This window comes from Mytilus californianus, unplaced genomic scaffold, assembly GCF_021869535.1.
Source record: "Mytilus californianus isolate M0D057914Y unplaced genomic scaffold, xbMytCali1.0.p SCAF_11, whole genome shotgun sequence".
Classification (NCBI taxonomy): Eukaryota; Metazoa; Mollusca; class Bivalvia; order Mytilida; family Mytilidae; genus Mytilus; species Mytilus californianus.
In genome coordinates, this window is record NW_026262593.1 from 42,780,954 (window position 1) to 42,803,813 (window position 22,860).

The 22,860-nt window shown below is 33.5% G+C and overlaps 2 protein-coding genes across 2 annotated transcripts in view; both read right to left on the minus strand.

Annotated features, from left to right (window-relative positions):
* Positions 1-994: 994 nt before the first annotated feature.
* Positions 995-4,400, minus strand: LOC127720116 (uncharacterized). Its single transcript, XM_052226535.1, has 2 exons — positions 4,322-4,400; positions 995-3,274 (listed from the first exon to the last, which is right to left on the minus strand). The coding sequence occupies exon 2, from the start codon at positions 3,263-3,265 to the stop codon at positions 1,052-1,054; it is 2,214 nt and encodes a 737-aa protein (XP_052082495.1). The 5' UTR covers positions 3,266-3,274; positions 4,322-4,400; the 3' UTR covers positions 995-1,051.
* A 12,340-nt stretch (positions 4,401-16,740) lies between these two features.
* LOC127720117 (uncharacterized) overlaps positions 16,741-22,860 on the minus strand; it is a 42,968-nt gene continuing 36,848 nt past the window's right edge. The window contains exon 16 of the mRNA XM_052226536.1: positions 16,741-17,437. Coding sequence (XP_052082496.1) covers positions 17,181-17,437 — 257 coding nt within the window. The 3' untranslated portion in view covers positions 16,741-17,180. The remainder of the gene's footprint in view (positions 17,438-22,860) is intronic.

The following is a 22,860-nucleotide window of genomic DNA, read 5'->3' on the forward strand; positions in this document are numbered from 1 at the left end:
GGAGTTTGGTTTCGCATTTTGGCCGCGGTGGATTTTTCAAATATGAAAGTTATTGTGCAATAAAATTCATTTTTAGACAGCTGAGTACTAATTTAGCCTTCAAATGTGGTTTATAAGAACATCAAGATTATGTTTTACATGTTTTATGGCCCATTTTCTGTTTGACTCTCCGTATTTTCATAGTAGACCGGCCATATATAGGTCCAGAAATTAATGTAATGTTTACAAACACTTTTTTTCTACACGAAGTTTTTGACGCAATTTTACAAATAAATGCAGATTGTTGCCATGGATACACCAAAAAGAAATTATATTTTACCATTTTAACTACTGGATATAAAATCTATGAAAGATTCTGATTACATGCATATTCACATATATGACACAAACAGTAAGCTTAAATTGCAAGAAAGCAATGAAAAGGGGGTGGTAACATTTATGAGGGTAAATTTTAATATTTTTTCCTAACTGTTTATTGCTACCTAAATACGGAACTTCATCCGGAAGGAGTGGGGAATTCTGCCAATACCCAACATTTTTCCAATAGCAGGCTTTAGATCCTACTGTTCCTAACTATTGTTTTAATCATTACTATGTTCTCATCCTTAATAAGAATTTATTTCACATCAGGGCCATTTTCAAAACGGCCTCAATCTTTACTTAACTTCACAGTATTACAGCTTCATGTAATGTACTTTAAGGTCCTCATAATAATATGACATTTCGAAACAGATTACCACCTTATAAATGCATGAAAATAGCTAAAAACCGCTATTTTGACAGATTTGAGTATTTATCAAAAAATACATGTACGTATGACATTCATTACCCATGTTACCACAATCAAAGATTTGTTAGATGTTACGCTAAAACATATATACATAGTTTTACTTCCAACAAAAATTCTATGGATGCGACTGTCAATTATTCATTTTTTGCTTGGCCTTACCTAAATCATCTGCTCATATAATTGTGTTGTGCAGCAATAAAAATGTCAGTATTTCATATGATTTATTTTAATTTAACATGTATTTCTCTAACCTTTATTTGCCTAATCATATTTTACAAAGTACATCACGGAATGGTCTTTATTTGCATTGCATACTATTAACGCCGATTCAATTGTGTCAAAATAAACACTGATAGGTCTAGGTTCTTGTCCATAATACAGGTCATGCTTCCTCAGTTCGAACTCTTTGCTGTAAAGTCCGTCGACTGAAATAACAACTATTTTGTTTTCATTTTCAAATGACGCAAAAACATTTCCAAAATTGTCCACTGTGACGCTTTTCGGTCGATCCATGGTCTCGTGTTTGAATACCCAAAGTTCTTCGCCAGATGTCATACAGCATGAAACGGAACTATATCCGGTGTAATAAATTCTGCCCCTCCATGTGGTTATTGAATGATGGATCGTTTGGACTCTTGTTATAGGCAACCGATCCTCTATTCGGCCATGCATATCCATGATCTGAATGCCATGTCGAGAAAGAAGATAACCGTCAAATATTCCGTAAATGTAATATTTCCCATCCATAAATGATATTCCGTTGCATTCAAAAAATTCTAACTGGATGCGCTTCTCTATACGGCTTGTTAAAATATTCAATACTTCGATGTATATGCCAAAAGTAACAGCAATCCTATCGTTGTCAAGGATAGTGAAATCACGCGGAGAATCGTGAACTCTGAGATTTCGATATACATATGTGTCTTTGTTGTGGATGACTAACCTCTTGTTTTCAGTATCTATAAAAATCAGTCGACCGTTCGGAAGCATTTTACAGTTTGAGACGCTTGATGTCCATTTATGTCCAATTTTAACTTTCTTCTTCTGCATAATTCTGATACCCGAAATGCCCGATCGACTTGTTGTTATAATTTCCGGTAATGGTTCATCCATCACAGCCAAATGCTGTCCCAGTTCTATTTCCGGCAAAATTTGAACAGTTTCAAGCCTTCTAGTTGTTTCAATGGTTTCCCGCTTAGAACCGGAGCGTTTTAGTTTGCTAACACCCTTGACTTTTTTGGAATCGGTTCGCTGGATGGCTTTGCTATTTGCTCTCGATGGGCTACCAGGTTGTGATCTTTTGGAATCTGTACGAATGACTTCAATTCGCCTTTGTTCTAAAGTAGGTTGAGATATCTTCGGGTTTAAACGGCTATTTACAGTAACTTCACCAAATGCTTGAACTTCGTTGATAAATATATTCAAGTCTTGGTTAATCTTTACGTCAATATCTATAGCATAAACATTTTCCGTGAGCGCATGGATGGATCTTTTCATTCTTCGCATTTGTTTATCACTTTCTCTGATTGCAAGCAAAGTGTTTGCTTGAAACGGTGAGTTCGGGTTGTCTGCGTTTCCGCTTTTCATGTGGGTAATCTCGATTCGACCTTTCTGAAGCTTTTCCACTACGTTAACTACGCTTGCTTCACAATGGCTGAATTTTGATTCTAGTGAATTCAACAACTTCTTTTCCATGTTATCCAGATGCGTATTGAGTCTGGCACGAATTTCTTTTATTTGATATTCGATTGTTTTCTTCTGATTCCTTGTGTTTTCAAAATTTTCTGCTATCTCATTGAGTGTTCTATCAATTTTCAAAATCAAATCGTCTAAAGTAATACCAACATCGTCGCGTGAGGATAATCCTTTTGAAAATTTCTTTACATCTTCTAATAGTTGTCCGACTTCGCTCTTTGTTGTTTTTGAATTTGCATGTGCTTTGGATAAAGTCGTCTCTTTCGGTTGGACGTTGGCGTTATCGCTTACATGATGAAAGTTCTCTGACAACGGTCGATAACTCTCTAAGTTATCAGGATCACTTGGATCTTGGAATGTACTGTTTTCTCCAAAGCTTTCGTCGACCTGAACATCACGACTTGTTGCAAGTGGAGTAGAATTTTTCATTGATTCTTCTATACGATCATTCTCACTCCTTGTTACATTTGTGGTCAGAAACTTTGTGAAAGTGTTTTTTTCGCCACTTTCTATAGCTGCTTTTACATAGTTTGTAAATGTGTTTTTCTCTTGGTTTACAGTCTTCAAAATGTTAGCGGGACTTCTTTGCTCACTTGAGTCGTCTTGTGATCGGGCGGTTCTTTGGCTGAGAGGATTAGCATATTTAGCCGCATCTTCAACAGATACAAACTGTGGACATTTAAAATGGTCACTCTGAGAACATCTTGCACACACTGCTATATTGTGTCCCAAGCAAAACAGATCCAATATCATACCATGCTTCTCGCATTTCCGTGACATCTTCAACACCTGTCCAAAATATATTAATTTTGTAAAACATGAAACTACTTTGAAGAAAACATTTAGGAAACATATACAAGAGTTGTTCAAATTCTTGTTCTTTTGTCTTTGTTGATAGTTGTCTCTTTGGAAAACATTCATTGTTTTTTTACACAAATCAGACCATTAGTTTTCTTGTTTGAATTGTTTTACATTTGTCATTTCGGTGCCTTTTATAGCTGACTATGCGGTATGGGTTTTGCTCATTGTTGAAGGCTGTACGGTGACCTAAAGTTGTTAACTTCTGTGTCATTTGGTTTCTGGTGGAGAGTTGTCTCTTTGGCAATTATACCACATCATCTTATTTTTATATTTTATACCTCATCTCCTTATTTTTTTTATATTAAATTAATTCGTTAATACAACTCTTTCTATCGTTTTTTAATGTGACTTAATGTACGAGCACAACCTATACGAAATAATGATGCTAATATTTTTTGGAGGAGACCGGAGGATGCGGTAAATCGGAAACAACCAACAAAACAAAAGCGAGGGAAAAGTACAACAATAACATGGACGTATTCCATAAGTTTGTTCTATAGCATTTACTTTTTCTATTAAATGAGTTTTTTAATAAAAGGTACACATAAAAGTGTTATCAACCTTGTGTTTAATAACGATGAATCATCAACTAGACAATTTTTTGTTGCGTAGATCTTATTCTCAATTTTACCTTAGAAGTAAAAGATGTTATAAAAGAGTAAAAAGTGCACACTAAGATTTGTAACTTTTGTTTTAATATAAAAAGTATGCAGATTGAATTTGTTTTTAAAAATATATAATCAGAGACATATGATCGTCAAATCGGAGGACTTAATACTTTCTGTAAGGTGTAATCGCCCTTGGTTATTTAGAAAGGAAACCTTCCATTTTAGTTTGATTACAACCTAAAAATTCTATAAAAGGTTCTTAATCTAATGTACTTTAAATGACATAATTGATTATAAGCATGATCTTTAAAAAAAGGGTTATTTCATAAAATTATTATTTATTTATTAAAAAGAAACACTGACTTACCTGTGTGTTAAGGTAACAAACCTAATATGATGAAAACGTAAGTTGGTTTTAAGTTTTATATATTGTAACACATACTTTCTGCTTTGGTAATTATTTGAACTAATTGTTTAAGTTAATTGTGCGTCAGTTAAAAACAAAAGATCGTTCAACCGCCGGTCGCAAACTGTGTGAAAACGATACATTAATTCATTTAAAATTGAATGCACGAACGATTTGAAAATAATCTATTTGGCCCACTTAAATAACTTAAGCATATACAACAAAGAATTCTAACCCAACTTGTATTTCAAAAAATATGTAAGTTGTTGATAGATTTAGCCCCCATCAAAATAGATGAAAATTCTGTTTTACGGCGTATAGACTGAAATGATATTTTGATTATTAATAATATCCAAAGTCCATTACTAGGATAAGATTACTAGATGCTCTAAAGAGCATGTGTTGCTCACCTAGGTCTATGTGCATCTTCATCAGTGGACACTCTCCGCCATTGTAGACTAGAATATTATTCATGACTATAAAATCCCTATATTGTTGATCTATATAGCTGATCATTTTTCTGTTCACAGTTTCTATCTATCTTCTACAAACACAAACAAGAGGCTCTCAAGAGCCTGAATCGCTCACCTGTATTTCAGAGAAGATTTTTAAATGTTAGCAAACTTGATGAACAAATTGTGTAAAATTGTCTTTAAAGGGCAATAACTCCTTAAGGGGTCAATTGACAATTTTGGTCATATTAACTTTTTTGTAGATCTTACTTTTCTGAACATAATTGCTGCTTACAGTTTATGTATATCTATAATAATATTCAAAATAATAACAAAAAACTGCAAAATTTTGTTAAAACTAACAATTCCGTGGCAGCAACCCAACAATGGGTTGTTTGATTCGTCTGATAATTTCAGGGCCGATAGATCTTGACCAATTAAACAATTTTACCCCATGTCACATTTGCTCTAAAAGATTTAGTTTTTTAGATATAAGCCAAAAACTGCATTTGACCCTTATGTTCTATTTTTAGCCATGGCGGCCATGTTTGTCGATGGAAACAAACTTCGGATACACTTTGTAAACAAGATAACCTAAGGAACATTTAGTTAAATTTTGAAGGTAATTGGCCCATTAGTTTCAGAGGAGAAGATTTTTAAATGTTAGCAAACTTGATGAACAAATTGTGTAAAATTGTCTTTAAAGGGCAATAACTCTTTTAGGGGTCAATTGACAATTATGGTCATGTTAACTTTTTTGTAGATCTTAATTTGCTGAACATTATTGCTGCTAACAGTTTATATATATCTATATTAATATTCAAAATAATAACCAAAAACTGCAAAATTTTGTTAAAACTACCAATTCGGTGGCAGCACCCCAACAATGGGTTGTTTGATTCGTCTGAAAATTTCAGGGACGATAGATCTTGACCAATTGAACAATTTTACCCCATGTCACATTTGCTCTAAAAGATTTAGTTTTTGAGATATAAGCCAAAAACTGCATTTGACCCTTATGTTCTATTTTTAGCCATGGCGGCCATGTTTGTCGATGAATACAAACTTCTGATATAATTTATAAACAAGATACCCAAAGGAACATTTAGTTAAAGTTTGAAGGTAATTGGCCCATTAGTTTCAGAGGAGAAGATTTTTAAATGTTAGCAAACTTGAACACATTGTGTAAAATTGTCTTTAAAGGACAATAACTCCTTAAGGGGTCAATTGACAATTATGGTCGTATTAACTTTTTTGTAGATCTTAATTTGCTGAACATTATTGCTGCTTACAGTTTATATATATCTATAATAATATTCAAAATAATAACAAAAAACTGCAAAATTTTGTTAAAACTACCAATTCGGTGGCAGCAACCCAACAATGGGTTGTTCGATTCATCTGAAAATTTCAGGGACGATAGATCTTGACCAATTGAACAATTTTACCCCTGTCAGATTTGCTCTAAAAGCTTTAGTTTTTGAGATATAAGCCAAAAACTGCATTTGACCCATATGTTCTATTTTTAGCCATGGCGGCCATGTTTGTCGATGGATCAAACTTCGGATACAATTTATAAACTAGATACCCTAAGGAACATTTAGTTAAAGTTTGAAGGTATTTGGCCCAGTAGTTTCAGAGGAGAAGATTTTTGAAATAGTTTACGACGACAGACGACGACGACAGACAATGGCATAAGCTCACATGGGGCCCTTCGGGCCTGGTGAGCTAAAAAGGAATAAAAATCGTCATTTAAGGAAATTAACTATTTGAAGAAGACAGCTGATCAAAACAGATTTGCAGATCTTGACCTGCTGATCATTTTTTCTTATAAAAGTTTTATCTATCTATTATAATTTCCAAGATAATAGACAAAAACGCAAAAAAAAAAAATGGCAAAAAATCGTCATTAAAGGGCAATTACTCTAATAAGGAGCAGATCTTGTCTTGCTGATTATGTTTGCTATATAAAGTGTGTCTATCTATCACAATTTTCACAAGAGTGTACACGCTGAAATGTCTCACCTGCTTTACTGACCATTGATTTTATGTTGATAGTCCTAAATACAAAGCTTAACTACAAGTATCACAAAAACTTAACATGATCCAAGAAAATGAGGTCAAGGTCAGATAAACCAAACCAGAAATACATGTACACCTTACAATCATTCCATACACCAAATATAGTTGACCTATTACTTCTAGTTTCTAAGAAACAAACTTAATCATGAATAAAATGCTCCGCTGGGCGCAGCTTGATACGACCGCAGAGGTCGAACCCTTAACAGTTGGGGCAAGTATGGACACAACATTCAAGCTTGATACAGCACTGAATTTGGATTGTAATTAAATATTTGACACAGCATAGGTTTCTGACACAGAATGAATGTGGTCTAAGAACTTAAATTTTTTTTAATTTACCTATTCAAACCATATCATTATTATTTGCTTTTATATATAAATCAGAAATAACCAATTTAAAATGGAAAATTTTAAAGAAAAAAAAGGAAAAAAAAATCCCCCCCCAAATTTTTTGAACCCCCTTATGATTCATCACCCCCAAACTCAATCCCAGCCTTCCCTTTGTGGTATGGTACCTTGCAGTACAATTTCAGAGAGATCCATACACTTGAACACACATTATTGTCTGGAAACTAGAAAAATGATTGTTTTTTGGCCCCTTTTTGGTCCCAAATTCCTAAACATTTAAGGCAATTACCCCCAAACTCAAACCCAGCTTTCCCTTTGTGATATGGAACCTTGTAGTACAATTTCATAAAGATCCATACACTTACACATAAGTTATTGTCCTGAAACTAGAAAAATGCTTGTTTTTTTGCCCCTTTTTGGCCCCTAATTCCTAAAATTTGGAGGCAATTACCCCCAAAATCAATCCCAGCCTTCCCTTTGTGGTATGGTACCTTGCAGTACAATTTCAGAGAGATCCATACACTTGAACACAAGTAATTGTCTGGAAACTAGAAAAATGCTTATTTTTGGCCCCTTATTCCTAAACCTTTTGGGCAATTACCCCCAAACTCAATTCCATCTTTCCCTTTGTGATATGAAATCTTGTAGTACAATTTCATAAAGATCCATACACTTACACACAAGTTATTGTCATGAAACTAGAAAAATTCGTAAGGGTTCCACGGAACCCAGCGTCTCGCCTACTTTTGCTGTTAATTGCAGGCTCAACAAAAATGAGGAAAAAAATTAATAAAAATATTCCTCTCTATACTATCATCTTTTGATTGTAAGTAGCTTCTGTCCAAGTTTGGTAAAAATCCAGGATAGTTTATGAATCTAATAAATGTTTTAAAAACTTAAACTGTAGACTGTATGTAATGTTAACTGGAAGAAAAACTAAGTCCATTTATAAGTAAAATACGGAAAAAATGGAACAAAATTTTAACAAAATTCCCTTCTAGATACTACCTTTTAATCATAAACAAGCTTCTGTCCAAGTTTGGTACAAATCCAGGATAGTTTAAGAAAGTTGTTAAAATTTAAAAAAAACTTTAACCACAGGGTGAATGTAATGTAAACTGGCAGAAAAACTAAGTCCATTTATAAGTTAAATACGGATAAACTGGATTTTTTTTTTACAAGATTTACTTCTGGATTCTATCTTATGATCACAAACAAGCTTCTTTCCAAGTTTGGTAGAAATCCAGGATAGTTTAAGAAAGTTGTCAAAATTTCAAAAACTTTAACCACAGAGTGAGTGTAATGTTTCCTGGCAGAAAAACTAAGTCCATTTATAAGTAAAATACGGAAAAAATGGATTTTTTTTTTACAAAATTGACTTTTGAATATTATCTTATGATCATAAACAGGCTTCTGTCCAAGTTTGGTAGAAATCCATGATAGTTTAAGAAAGTTATTAAAATTTCAAAAACTTTAACCACAGAGGGAATATTTGTGGACGCCGCCGCCACTGACGACGACGACGACGACGCCGACGGAATGTAGGATCGCTATGTCTCGCTTTTTCGACAAAAGTTGAAGGCTCGACAAAAATGCTTGGTTTTTTTGCCCTTTTTTGGCCCCTAATTCCTAAAATTTGGAGGCAATTACCCCCAAAATCAATCCCAGCTTTTCCTTTGTGATATGGAACCTTGTGGTACAATGTCAGAGAGATCCATACACTTACACACAATTTATGTATTTTGGCCCCTTCTTGGCCCCTAATTACTTAACTGTTGGTACCATAACCCCCAAAATCAATCCCAACCTTCCTTTTGTGGTATTGAACCTTATGGTAAACTTTCATAGAAATCCATTCACTTAAACTAAATTTAGAGTGCGAAAACCAATGTGTCTTCGGACGACAACAACGACGCCAACGTCATACCAATATACGACCGCAAAATTTTTCTGCAGTCGCATAAAAATTAACATTGACCAATGAACTTTGAAAATGGGGTCAAGGTCAGATGATACCTACCAGACAGACATATACACCTTACAATCATTCCATACACCAAATATAGTTGACCTATTGCTTATAGTTTAAGAAAAACAGACCAAAACACAAAAACTTAACTATGAGCAATGAACCATGAAACTAAGGTCAAGGTCAGACTGAAATGTACATCCTAAAATATTTCCATACACCAAATATAATTGACCTATTACATATAGTATTAGAAAAAAGACCAAAACACAACAACTTAACTATGAGCAATGAACCATGAAACTAAGGTCAAGGTCAGACTGAAATGTACATCCTAAAATATTTCCATACACCAAATATAATTGACCTATTACATATAGTATTAGAAAAAAAGACCAAAACACAAAAACTTAACTTTAACCACTGAACCATGAAAATGAGGTCAAGGTCAGATGACACCTGCCAGTTGGACATGTAGTATCTGATATATGGACTTGACCACGAAAACTTAACCTTGTTCACTGATCCATGAAATGAGGTCAAGGTCAGATGAAAATGGTCTGACAGATGTGAGGACCTTGCAAGGCACGCAAGCACATACTAAATATAGATATCCTATTACTCATAATAAGAGAGAAAAATCTTTAATTTTTTTTTCAAGTAGTCACTGAACCATGAAAATGAGGACAAGGGCAATGGACATATGGCAGACGGAAACTTCACAACATAAGGCATCTATACATCTATACATAAAGTATGAAGCATCCAGGTCTTCCACCTTCCTAAAATATAAAGCTTTTAAGTAGTCAGTAAATATCACTATCCCTAACGTCGAGCTTCGCTGGCTCGACAAAAATAATAGGAAACTAGAGGCTCTCAAGAGCCTGTGTCGCTCACCTGAATTTACTGATGCTTTGGAAATCATGTAAAATAAGGTTAAAATCATAATTAATAGTATAATTTATTAGATATTATAATGATATCTAAGATAATAACAAAAAACAGCAAAATTTTTGTAAAATTACTAACTCAGGGGCAGCAACCCAACAACGGGTTGTCGGATTCGTTTGAAAATTTCAGGGCAGATAAATCTAAATCTGATGAACATTTTTGCCACCTGTCAGATTTGCTCTAAATGCTTTAGTTTCAGAGATATAAACCAAAAACTGCATTTTACCTCTATGTTCTATTTTTAACCAAGTCAGCCATGATGGTTGGAAGGTGGGGTCATCAGACAAAATTTTTTAAACTAGATATCCTAATAATGATTATTGCCAAGTATGGTTAAATTTGTCTTAGTAGTTTCAGAGAAGAAGATTTTTGTAAAAGATTACAAAAATTTACAAAAAATTGTTAAAAATTGACTATTAAGGGCAATAACTCCTAACGGGGTCGACTGACAATTTTGGTCATGCAACTTATTTGTAGATCTTACTTTGCTTAACATTATTGCTGTTTACAGTTTATCTCTATCTATAATAATATTCAAGGTAATAACCAAAAACTGCAAAAGTTCCTTAAAATTACCAATTCAGAGTCAGCAACCCAACAACAGGTTGTCAGATTTGTCTGAAAATTTCAGGGCAGATAGATCTTGACTTGATAATCAGTTTTACCCTATGTCAGATTTACCCTAAATGCTTTGGTTTCAGAGATATAAGCCAAAATCTACATTTTACCCCTATGTTCTATTTTTAGCCATGGCGGCCATCTTGGTTGGTTGGCGGGGTCATCGGACACATTTTTTAAACAAGATACCCTAATGATGATTGTGGCCAAGTTTGGTTAAATTTGGCCCAGTGGTTTCAGAGGAGAAGATTTTTGTAAAAGTTAACAGACGACGCCGGACGACGACGACGGAAGACGACGGACGACGGACACAAAGTGATGAGAAAAGCTCGGGCCAGGTGAGCTAAAAATGAAAATAAAATAGGTAAAATTAGTCATTTAAAGACAATAACTCCTACAAGAAGTCATCCCACAGTTTTGGTGTAAATTGACAGAAGGTAAATCCCATCATTATGAACAGTTGTACTCCTGTCAGATATTCTCTGTCTATTGTGATTTTCAAGATAAAAGACAAAACTTGCATTTTACCCCATGTTGTGTTTTAGCCATGTCAGCCATGTTGGTTGGCAGGCAGGGTCAATGGACACATTTCTTAAACTGGATAGTTAGATACCCCCAATGATGATTGTGCTCAAGGTTGTTTGAAATTTGGCCTAGTAGTTAAAGAGGAGATGATCTTTGGAAAATTAAAGGAAGAAGAGGGACAACAATGACGACAGACGCTCTGTGATGAGAAAAGCTCACACTGGACTGGTGAACTAAAAATAAATACTGTAAAAATCTGTATTTCTTCAAAATGTATTTGTCAATATACCTGCCATGAATTGGTCATAATATTCTAGTATAGCTAAACACGACATAACATTGCCAAACAATAACGATCAACAGTTATAATTATTTATTTTTTCTTTTTAACGTCTGAAATAATTTTGAACACGATAATAACTTTAATATAATAGCTATTTAAAATAGTATGTACACTAACCACACGTAACGTCGCACGAGAAAGTCCCAATGTTCGGAGGGGGATATGATGCTCAGAGGAGAATATGAAATTTTGGTCAATGTCACGTGTGATAGTCTCAACCAATCAAATGTTGATTTTGCTATCAATGTTTACTGTAAATTCAGAAATTATTGCGTGCATTTATTATTGTGATTTTTCATGAATGAACAAAAATGCGAGTTTCATTATTGCGATTTTAGGAAAAGCTTTGTACAGATAGGAACAGATATCAGATTATGAGTTTTTATTTTTGCAATACTCAAGGTGTCGCATTATTCGCATTAATAATCAAAGTGCTTGTAAGCACAGAAGGATAAAGATTGCTTTAAGTTATCAGTGGGAAGTAAAATTAAACATTGCATTGTTTAAAGCATTGGTTGTAGTTGATTCAACTACAATTATTGACAAAGGAAGATAACTCCAATTCTAAAGATTACTTTAACAATGACATCATTGATATTTTTAGAACAGATATCAGATTCCTGCACCTTGCACAAGTTATGTAATTGTCTTGACCAGTAAAACATCATTTTGTAACTTGAATATCTGAGCACATCTTTCATTGATAAATTTCTGGAAATGTTCATGGATAGGATGTATAGAATGTTATGATCAATGCACTATATTTTGTGTATCTCAAAGGAAGTGATAAACCTTGGAAGATTTAGATATCAAGTCAGTACAATAGGGTTTCGATTGCATTTCATTCAATCTTTACCCAAAAACCTCGCAATAATTTCTGAATTTACAGTACATACAGTGGAATAATACATTATGTTGCACGTGATAAATAAACAACTATGCCAAGAGTGCATGATACGCCTTTATTGTTCATAATGCAATTGGTGCAAGAATGAAAAGGGAAATTTCAAAGGCATTCAATCATAATCAAATAGAATGGCTCTGTAGAAAAACATGCATGAGTATACTCTTAGACCTATAAATATTGCATCAGATATGACTGTTAAAAGTCCCATAACTCTGGAATGACAAACAAGAAAATTTACAAAATCAAAAGAGTCTTCATTCACCAATCCACCAATCCTAACAATTGTGTCAAGATTTGGTAATTTGATCAAAGCATAGTAGAGCTAGTGAATGTTATTTATCTGATGGTCAAGTCCCTTAACTCTGGAAAGACATATCAAAAATGTTTTTTTTTTAAACAAACGGTGTGTTATGTTCACCAATTCCAACTATCATGTAAAGTTTCCAGTAAATCAATCCAAACAAACTCAAGTTATGGTACACTATGTGAAAAATTTACTTAAATCTGCCAATTAAAGTCCCGTAACTCTGGGACAACAAGCCAGAAAATTAAAACTTGAGAGTCTAAACAGCCTGTGTCGCTAACCTAGGTTTATGTGCATCTTCAACATTGGGACTAAAGAGAATTCATGACTAAAATATCTTCTTATTTTATCTAGTATTGCTGATGTTTTTTTCTGTTTAGTTTCTCTCTATCTTCTATAGTTTTTTTCCCCCAAAACACAAAGAAAGATTAGAAAATAAATTGTTATTTAAGGGCAATTACTCATATAAGAGCAAAAAACTGTCAATTTCATCTATTCTGACCAATTTGCAGATCTTGTCTTGTTGATCATTTTTTCTTTGCTTAAAGTTTCTATCTTTCTACTATAGTTTTCAAAATAAATATGCAATTTGTGCTGTAACACCACTGTCCCAGGTTAGGGGAGGGTTCAGTACTCACAAACATGTTCAACCCCGCCACATTCTTTATGTGCCTGTCCCCAAGTCAGGAGCCTGTAGTTCAGTGGTTGTCATTGGTTCATGTCCTATTTGTTTTCGTAAATTGTTTTGTTATAAATTAGGCCTAAGTTTTTTCAATTGAATTGTTTCATATTTTTAATGTCAGGGTCTTATATAGCCGACTATACAGTATGGGTTTTTCTCATTATTGAAGGCCATACAGTTGTCTATAATTGCTTACATCCACTTCATTTGAACTTTGTTGGATAGTTATCTCATTGGCAATCATACCACATCTCCTTATTTTTATAATAACATAGAAAATTAATGGGCAATAACTCCTATAAGTATTCAACTGAACATTTCGACCATGTTGAGTGTTGACATATTTGTAATCTTTTTTGCTATTAAATTTCCCTCTATTTATCATAATTTTTAAGATAATAGGCAAAAACCACAAACAAATAATATAAATCATTATTAAAGAGCTATTACTCCAATAAATCAGTGTCAAATTAAATGCATAATCTTGAAAAAAAACATGCTAATATGCTATGAATATGAACTATGCTTTGTACTTGACCGACACAATGAGCCAAATGTTTAATATTCTAGTTCTCAAGGTTAGAGAAGGCAGGAAGACATGTAAATCCTGATTTAAAGCAAACCAGTCTTGCTCCTAAATGTAACAGGCTTTAAGTTGAGAAGACACAAATAATACTTTTCAAGTCTAGATTGGCCTGGCCAAAGATCAAACCAACAACCATCTAATCTTGAGGGAAGATCATCAAGGAAGTTGAAACTCCACGGAAAACATAGTCATATAGTACATTGTACTAGGAAGCCACATATTGTTCGTTCTGCATCAGATATATTTCTTTATTTCTCTTAACAAGAAAACTTTATAATTTAAACCTTGGAGTAATGATAAACCACAGCAGACATAGTTGAAATAAATGATAAAAGCCTTGGAGTAATGATAAACCACAGCAGACATAGTTGAGATAAATGATAAAAGCCTTGGAGTAATGATAAACCACAGCAGGCATAGTTGAGATAAATGATAAAAGATTTTCATATGTAATACAAAAAAAAAAAATTTGTACATAGAGAGAGATTGGCCATTGTTGTATCAGACATTTTGCTAGATAGAGTCAAACTGAATATACAAAATAAACTACAGAACTTATCAATCTTTAAAACATATAAAATTTGAATTAAACTTAAATTTCAAATTTTTCTAATACCAATAAATGGTAAGTTGTCTTACAAGGCTAAAGCTTGCTATATCCTACAAACAATACCATAATGTACAATCTTGTCTGTGACAAGATTGAATTTGTTTCCCAGGAACTGAAATTAACAAATTGAAGTAACTTAAATTTAATTTTAGGTACTCTTTCTTTGAAGAATAAATAAATTAAACAAGCATTCTGAGAGTATTGCATGGCAATACATAGTCCCCTACCGAGTAAAAATTCATTATACTGGAACAAAATGCTAACTTGTTCTATAACTTGTCATGACGTAAACAAAAAGTAAATATCATGTCAATATCTTCAAGCATGACTAAAACCAGTGTGGAAAACTGATTATTTGAGTGAATTTTTCAAGTCCAAGGACCATAACTCTGCACAAAATCATTAGACCGAAACAAAAATTTGAACTTGATCTGTAACTTGTCATGATAAAACTATATACCAATTATCAATCAATATCTTATAAGCATGATGAAAAAAAACATTAGATATGATTAATAGTTCTCTAAAATAAGATATGATGTAATACAGTGTATATCTATTTTCAAATTATAATCAAATATATTTAATAGTTCCAAATATTTTTTCTTTCATTTGTCACAAACTAATATAGATTTGTAACTTATCTATAAAATATCAACAACTTTTATCTACACAATGTAATGTATTGAAATATATACATTAATAAAAATAGATTATTATCTAATTAAAGGATTTCTCTTCATAATTTTTTTTATATATATATAGCGTTCAGAAAATTAGTTTATACTAAATAACAAACAAACCTGCCAAAAAAATTCTTCAAATAATTTAACAAAGAATGTCTTTTAAAAAATGAGTTATCTCCCTTTGTACAGATATATGGTTTAACATAGTACTCTAACATTAGAAATGGTCCAGAGTTATGGTCCATAACTCTGAACTAAAACATCAGACCGGAACAAAATTCGAACTTGATCTATAACTTGTCATGATAAAACTATATACCAAATATCAAATTAATATCTTCAAGAACAAAGAAAAAAAGTGTGGAAAGCTGATTTGCCGGACTGACGGATGGACAGTTGACAGACAGACGGAGTGCAAACCTAAAGTCCCATACGACTTCGTCGCTAGTGGACTAAAAAAGTATAAATTACTGAAATCTACTATAACTAAGGGGATTTCCACAAATCTGTGTGTGTGTGTGTGTGTAGAATGAGCATTTTCACATTATTCTTCTGTGCATATACTGTGAAAGTTCTTTTATTCGTGGGGTTCCAATTTTCGTGGTTTTCGTGGATGGCTTTATCCACAAATGTAAGTGTCCAACGAAATGAAATAAAAGAACTGTTGTCCAAATCAAGACATGGAAAGATCCCCATTACCTTAGGTTTGACAACATGGATACAAGCATATGATGTAGAGAATACATCAAATATTAGAAAACACACTATGAACTATATACACAACTTCAAACAAGATTTTACCCATTTAATTTAAAAAAAAACCTTTACTGTACAACTTTTAACCTTTTAATTCTTGTGAAAAATTAGTTTCGATGGATAAAAGTTAGACTTCCGTCGGTGATATATGATGATGAAGTGTTCATTGTATCTCCTCATAAATCTCATTTAAAAAAAACAAATTTCATGTTGGGCTTACTTTTTTTATTTCATAAGAATTAATTTTACAATTCAAAATACATTTGTACCATCTTTTTATGTAACCGTTTTCTTTAAGCGATATTTTTATGGCCCAATTAACACCTTTGGCAATTCTTCACCCGATTTTTTTCTTTCAAAAAATTAAAATCCATGAATTTAAGAACCCAGGAACATATAACTTTTGCTCAAACCACGAAAATTGATACGCACAAATGAAAGTACTTTCACAGTATTATCTTAATTGCAAATGGCAGCTCACAATATTTGCAAAATAAACAAACTTTGATGAGTGATTTGCTACGAAACATGACGTTAATACTGGAATCAACGTGTCAAATATTAATAAAAGATCATTTTAATCACAGTTTAATGAAGTCACAAATTTATTTTACCAAAAATCAGTATCGTTTGATGAACACTTATGTAACATTGGTCATAAGTCAAACAAAACACCATGCCTGGTTTACATCAAACAATGTTATAATATTCTTTTGAAAGACAATACAATTGGTAAACCCTTTCACTTTGACTGTTGAAACACAAGGGTGAGTTGTTATTACTCTATGGAAATGTGATGTGACATAATAGAATGAGACTTTTTTACACTTGTAAACTATGAAGGTTGAGCCTTGGTTTAACTGTCACCTTTTTTTAAACATTTCCTCAAATATTAAAACAGGGATTCTACCTTATCGAAGATTAACCACGCCTTGGTTCATTGTTGCCTATAAGTATTAAAACAACAGTATATAATGTCAATTTATTATATGTTTGCAAAATCACTTCTTTCCTTTCGATGAACTTTTAAATTTCTTAAATTGTCCTGGTTTAAACTGTTTCTTATTTCCTTTCTTTGACATCCATTTACTTTTGCCTTGTTTGTCTTTTTTCACATTGGCTTGCTTTTTTTTCACTGTCTTTGTCTCTTGTAAACTTTGACTATTTTCTTCTGAACTTTGACCTTTATCTTCTGAACTCTGATTTAAGACTGCAGTCTCCTTTTGCTCTGCCACATTTTCTGTTGTTCCTTGCTTATCTACAAAAAAAATATCAATTCTAGATTAATGTCCATGAAAATATTTTTAAATAAGCAAATGCAAAAAAAATGTTAATTTGTGTTCCAACCGAAAAGAAACCAAGGGACAATCTAATATCATATGTTTAAAAAAAACAACAGACAACACGAAGATTGAATGTTACACTTCATCATTTTCATTATTATTTCACTAAATAAAATGCTTCGCAGGGCGCAGCTTGATACGACCGCAGAGGTCGAACCCTGAACAGTTGAAGCAAGTATGGACACAACATTCAAGCTTGATACAGCTCTGAATTTGGATTGTGATTAAATATTTGACACAGCATAGGTTTCTGACACAGAATGAATGTGGTCTAAGAACTTAAAAATTTTAAATTGGACATTCACCTATTATGGTCCAATATCCAAATTCTAAATACATGGTTAGATTCAGCATATAAAATCAAAGAACCCCAAGAATTCAATTTTTGATGAAATCAAACAAAGTTTAATTTTGGACCCTTTTGACCTCAATGTGGACAAAGTTGATAATGGGGCCCAAAAATCAAAAATCTAAATACATGGTTAGATTCAGCATATCAAAGAACCCCATATATTCAATTTTTGTTGAAATCAAACAAAGTTTAATTTTGGACCCCGATTTGGACCAACTTGAAAACTGGGCCCATAATCAAAAATCCATGTTTAGATTCAGCATATCAAAGAACCCTAAGAATTCAAATTTTGTTAAAATCAAGCTAAGTTTAATTTTGGACCCTTTGGACCTTAATGTAGACCAATTTGAAAACAAAACCAAAAATTAAGAATCTAAATACACGGTTAGATTTGGCATATCAAAGAACCCCATATATTCAATTTTTGTTGAAATCAAACAAAATTTAATTTTGGACCCCGATTTGGACCAACTTGAAAACTGGGCCCATAATCAAAAATCTAAATACATGTTTAGATTCAGCATATCAAAGAACCCCAATAATTCAATTTTTGATGAAATCAAACAAAGTTTAATTTTGGACCCTTTGGACCTCAATGTGGACCAATTTAAAAGCGGGGCCCAAAATCCAAAAACTTAATACACGGTTAGAATCAGCATATTAAAGAACCCCAAGAATTCAAGAATAAAACCCCATTGAAATTGGTCAAGAAATAAGCAATTTATACGAAGTATCTTCTTTTGCACAATACTGTGCAATTGAATATTTCTTGCTATTGCGCAATACTGTACAATTGACAATTTCTTGCTATTGCGCAATATTGTGCTATTGGATATTTCTTGCTATTGCACAATACTGTGCAATTGAAGATTTCTGGCTATTGCGCAATACTGTGCAATTGAAGATTTCTTGCTATTGTGCAATACTGTGCAATTGAAATTTCTTGCTATTGCACAATACTTATTATATAATAATTTACACATCCTGTTTGGTGTGTATCTCCTACCATATCATTATTATTTGCTTTTAAATATAAAACAGAAATAACCAACTTAAAATGGAAAATTTTAAAAGAAAAATAAAGGAAAAAAAGAAAAAAAAGGAAAACCCCCCCCCCAAATTTTTTGAACCCCCTTATGATTCATCACCCCCAAACTCAATCCCAGCCTTCCCTTTGTGGTATGGTACCTTGCAGTACAATTTCAGAGAGATCCATACACTTGAACACAAGTTATTGTCTGGAAACTAGAATAAACTGCTTCGCTGAGCGCAGCTGGATACGCCCGCAGAGGTCCAACCCTGAACAGTTGGGGCAATAAATGGACACAATATTCAAGCTTGATACAGGTCTGAATTTGGATTGTAATTAAATATTTGATATATTATAGGTTTCTGAATAAATGTAGTCAAAGAACTTGAAATTGGTTATATGAAAGATTTTTTGCTGTTGTGCAATACTTAGTACATGTGTTGTCAGACTATAAACAAATAAAATCTTATAACTCTGAAATGTAAAATCGAAAATTTATAAAAATGAAAAGGGAGCTTACAAAAAAAGATATAAACAATTTACCAAAGTCTCATAAAAAATGCTGAAAGCATTTTTGAGTTATTGTCTGAAAACTGAAAAATCCCCCTTTTTGTAATGAATAAAACCCCATAAATATATATTCTGAAATTTATAAAAATAAAAAGGGAGCTCATGTCGATAGAAATAAACAATTCACCAAAGTTTCTTGCAAATTGGTGAAATTGTTTTTGAGTTATTGTCTGAAAACTGGAAAATCCCCCCTTTTTTAATGAATAAAACCCCAAAACTCAGAAATGGCAAATCTGAAATTTATAAAAAAAAGAAAGGGAGCTCACGTCAATAGATATAAACAATTCACCAAAGTTTCATGCATATTTGTTAAAGCATTTTTGAATTAATGTCCGACATGTTGACGACGGACGGACGGACAGATGGACGGACGGATGGACAGCGGTATACCATAATACGTCCCGTAAACGGGCGTATAAAAATGCTTATTTTTAGCCCCTTTTTGGCCCCTTATTCGTAAACGTTTTGGGCAATTACCCGGTACCCCCAAACTCAATTCCAGCTTTCCCTTTGTGATATGGAACCTTGTAGTACAATTCCAGAAAGATCCATACACTTACACACAAGTTATTGTCATGAAACTAGAAAAATGCTTGTTTTTTGCCCCTTTTTTGGCCCCTAATTCCTAATATTTTGAGGCAATTACCCCCAAAATCAATCCCAACATTCCCTGTGTGATATGGAACCTTGTGGTACAATGTCAGAGAGATCCATACACTAACACACAAGTTATGTCTGGAAGTTACAAAAATGCTTATTTTTGGCCCCTTTTTGGCCCCTAATTCCTTAACTGTTGGTACCATAACCCCCAAAATCAATCCCAACCTTCCTTTTGTGGTATTGAACCTTATGGTAAAATTTCATAGAGATCCATTCACTTAAACTAAAGTTAGAGTGCGAAAACCAATGTGTCTTCGGACGACGCCGGACGACGACGACGACGCCAACGTCATACCAATATATGACCGCAAAAATTTTTTGCGGTCGTATAAAAATTACCAGTGTTATTTTTCATTTTTAAACATAGATATGCAATTTTTCTACCTGATCTTATGATCATTTATTGATTTTTTTATAAAAATTATGACACTGAAGATGAATGGTTTTATTTCTTTTATTTCATTTCCATAATCTTACTAAAAAAAATTCAAACTTGATCTGTGTTTTGTGGTAATAAGCATTGTTTATAAGTTTCATAACATTTGGTTGAGGCAAACTAAAATTAGAGAACGGAAACGAAAAAATTCAGCAATTTTCCATTTGTAAAGGGGCATAACTCTAGAACGGTAAAAGTGACGCCACCAAAATTCAAACTTGATCTGTGTTTTGTGGTAATAAGCATTGTGTATAAGTTTCAGAACATTTGGTTGAGGCAAACTAAAGTAAGGGAACGGAAACGAAAAATTCAGCAATTTTTCCATTTGTAAAGAGGCATAACTCTAGAACGGTAAAAGTGACGCCACCAAAATTCATACTTGATCTGTGTTTTGTGGTAATAAGCATTGTGTATAAGTTTCATAACATTTGGTTGATGCAAACTAAAGTTAGAGAACGGAAACCAATTTTGGAACGTACGTTATGCCCCCGCCGCAGCGGAGGGGGCATTAAGTTTTACCCTTGTCCGTCCGTCTGTACGTACGTATCCCGCCGTAGCGGAGGGGGCATTAAGTTTTACCCTGGTCCGTCCGTCTGTACATACGTACGTACGTACGTACATACAGACGGACGGACGGACATGGGTAAAACTTAATGCCCCCTTCGCTATGGCGGGGGCATAAAAATTATGTTCAATTGCCCAAAGATGGAGAATTTCTCAATTTTCATACAATAAAATTGAGAATGGAAATGGGGAATATGTCAAAGAGACAACAACCTGACCAAAGATCAGACAACAGCCGAAGGCCACCAATGGGTCTTCAATGCAGCGATAAAATTCGGCACCAGGAGGTGGTTCTCAGCTGGCCCCTTAATAAAATTGTGTGCTAGTTCAGTGAAAATGGACGTCACACTAAACTCCAAAACATACAAATGAACTAAAATTAAAAAAACATACAAGACTAACAAAGGCCAGAGGCTCCTCACTTCGGACAGGCGCAAAAATGAGGCGGGGTTAAACATGTTTTGTGAGATCTCAACCCTCCCACTATACCTCTAGTCAATGTAGAAAAAAGAAACACATAGCAATACGCACAGTAAAACTCAGATTAAAAGAATTCTGAGTCCGATGTCAGAATAGGTAACAAAAGAAACTAAGCAAAATGACAATGATACATAAATGAACAAAGGACTACTAGCAGTTACTGACATGCCAGCTCCAAACCTCAATTAAACTGATTGAAAGATTATGTCTTCATCATATGAAAATCAAGTACAATCCCTCCCGTTAGGGGTTTAGTATCATACCATCATAAAATATATGAGAAGAACATAATCCGTATCATGCCAACAACTGGTTTTAGGATAAATGTGTTTATTTCCGATGCAAAGACCATATGAGTAAATCAATATTTATACCAAAATATGCAATCCTTAATGACTTGACAACAGTATTGTAACTATATCCTTTCCGAATAAGTCTGTTTAAAGGTTTGGTTAGCTTTTGAGGTGAATGCTGACATTTTTGTGCTTTGTAAAGAATATTACCATAAAATATTGGATGTGAAATATCTGAACGTATAAGATGTCTGCATTCTGATTTATATTTACGAATGATGTCCTTGTACCGATGATAAAATATAGTAAATGTTTTGACTAGTTTGTGATATCGAAAAACCCTGGTGTAATAATTTTTCATTAATAGAGATTTCTTTTGTTGAAATCAAATATGTTGTTACAAACACGAGCGAATGGAACAAGTTGAGATATATAAACACCATAAGATGGCGACAAGGGAACGTCACAATCTAACTAGAGGCTCTCAAGAGCCTGTGTCGCTCACCTGACTCTACTTTGGTTTTAGAAATCATGTAAAGATAGATAAAAATCATAACAGATACCCAAATAATGATTGAGGCCAAATTTGGTTAAATATTGGTCCCGTTATTTAATAAAATATCCTGGTGGCCATCTTGAACAGTAAATCAGCAGCAAAGTAGCAACACTTGATCAGCACCTCATAAGGAACATGTATTTCCCATTAGGTCCTTTGTTAACCTAAGTCCCCCCCTGGCGGCCATCTTGGATGATGGACTGACTGCAAAGTACCAACACTTGGTCAGCACCTCATAAGGAACATTCATGCCATGTTTGGTTTCATTCAATTCAGTGGTTCTCTAAAAGAAGACATTTGTATGTATTGTCCATAAGGTCCTATGTTAACCTAAGTCCCCCGCTAGGGGCCATCTTGGATGATGGATCGACTGCAAAGTAACAACACTTGGTCAACA

Excerpts from the sequence above, each read along its gene's own strand:
- LOC127720116 (XM_052226535.1), bottom strand. The coding sequence starts at position 3,265 with ATGTCACGGAAATGCGAGAAGCATGGTATGATATTGGATCTGTTTTGC.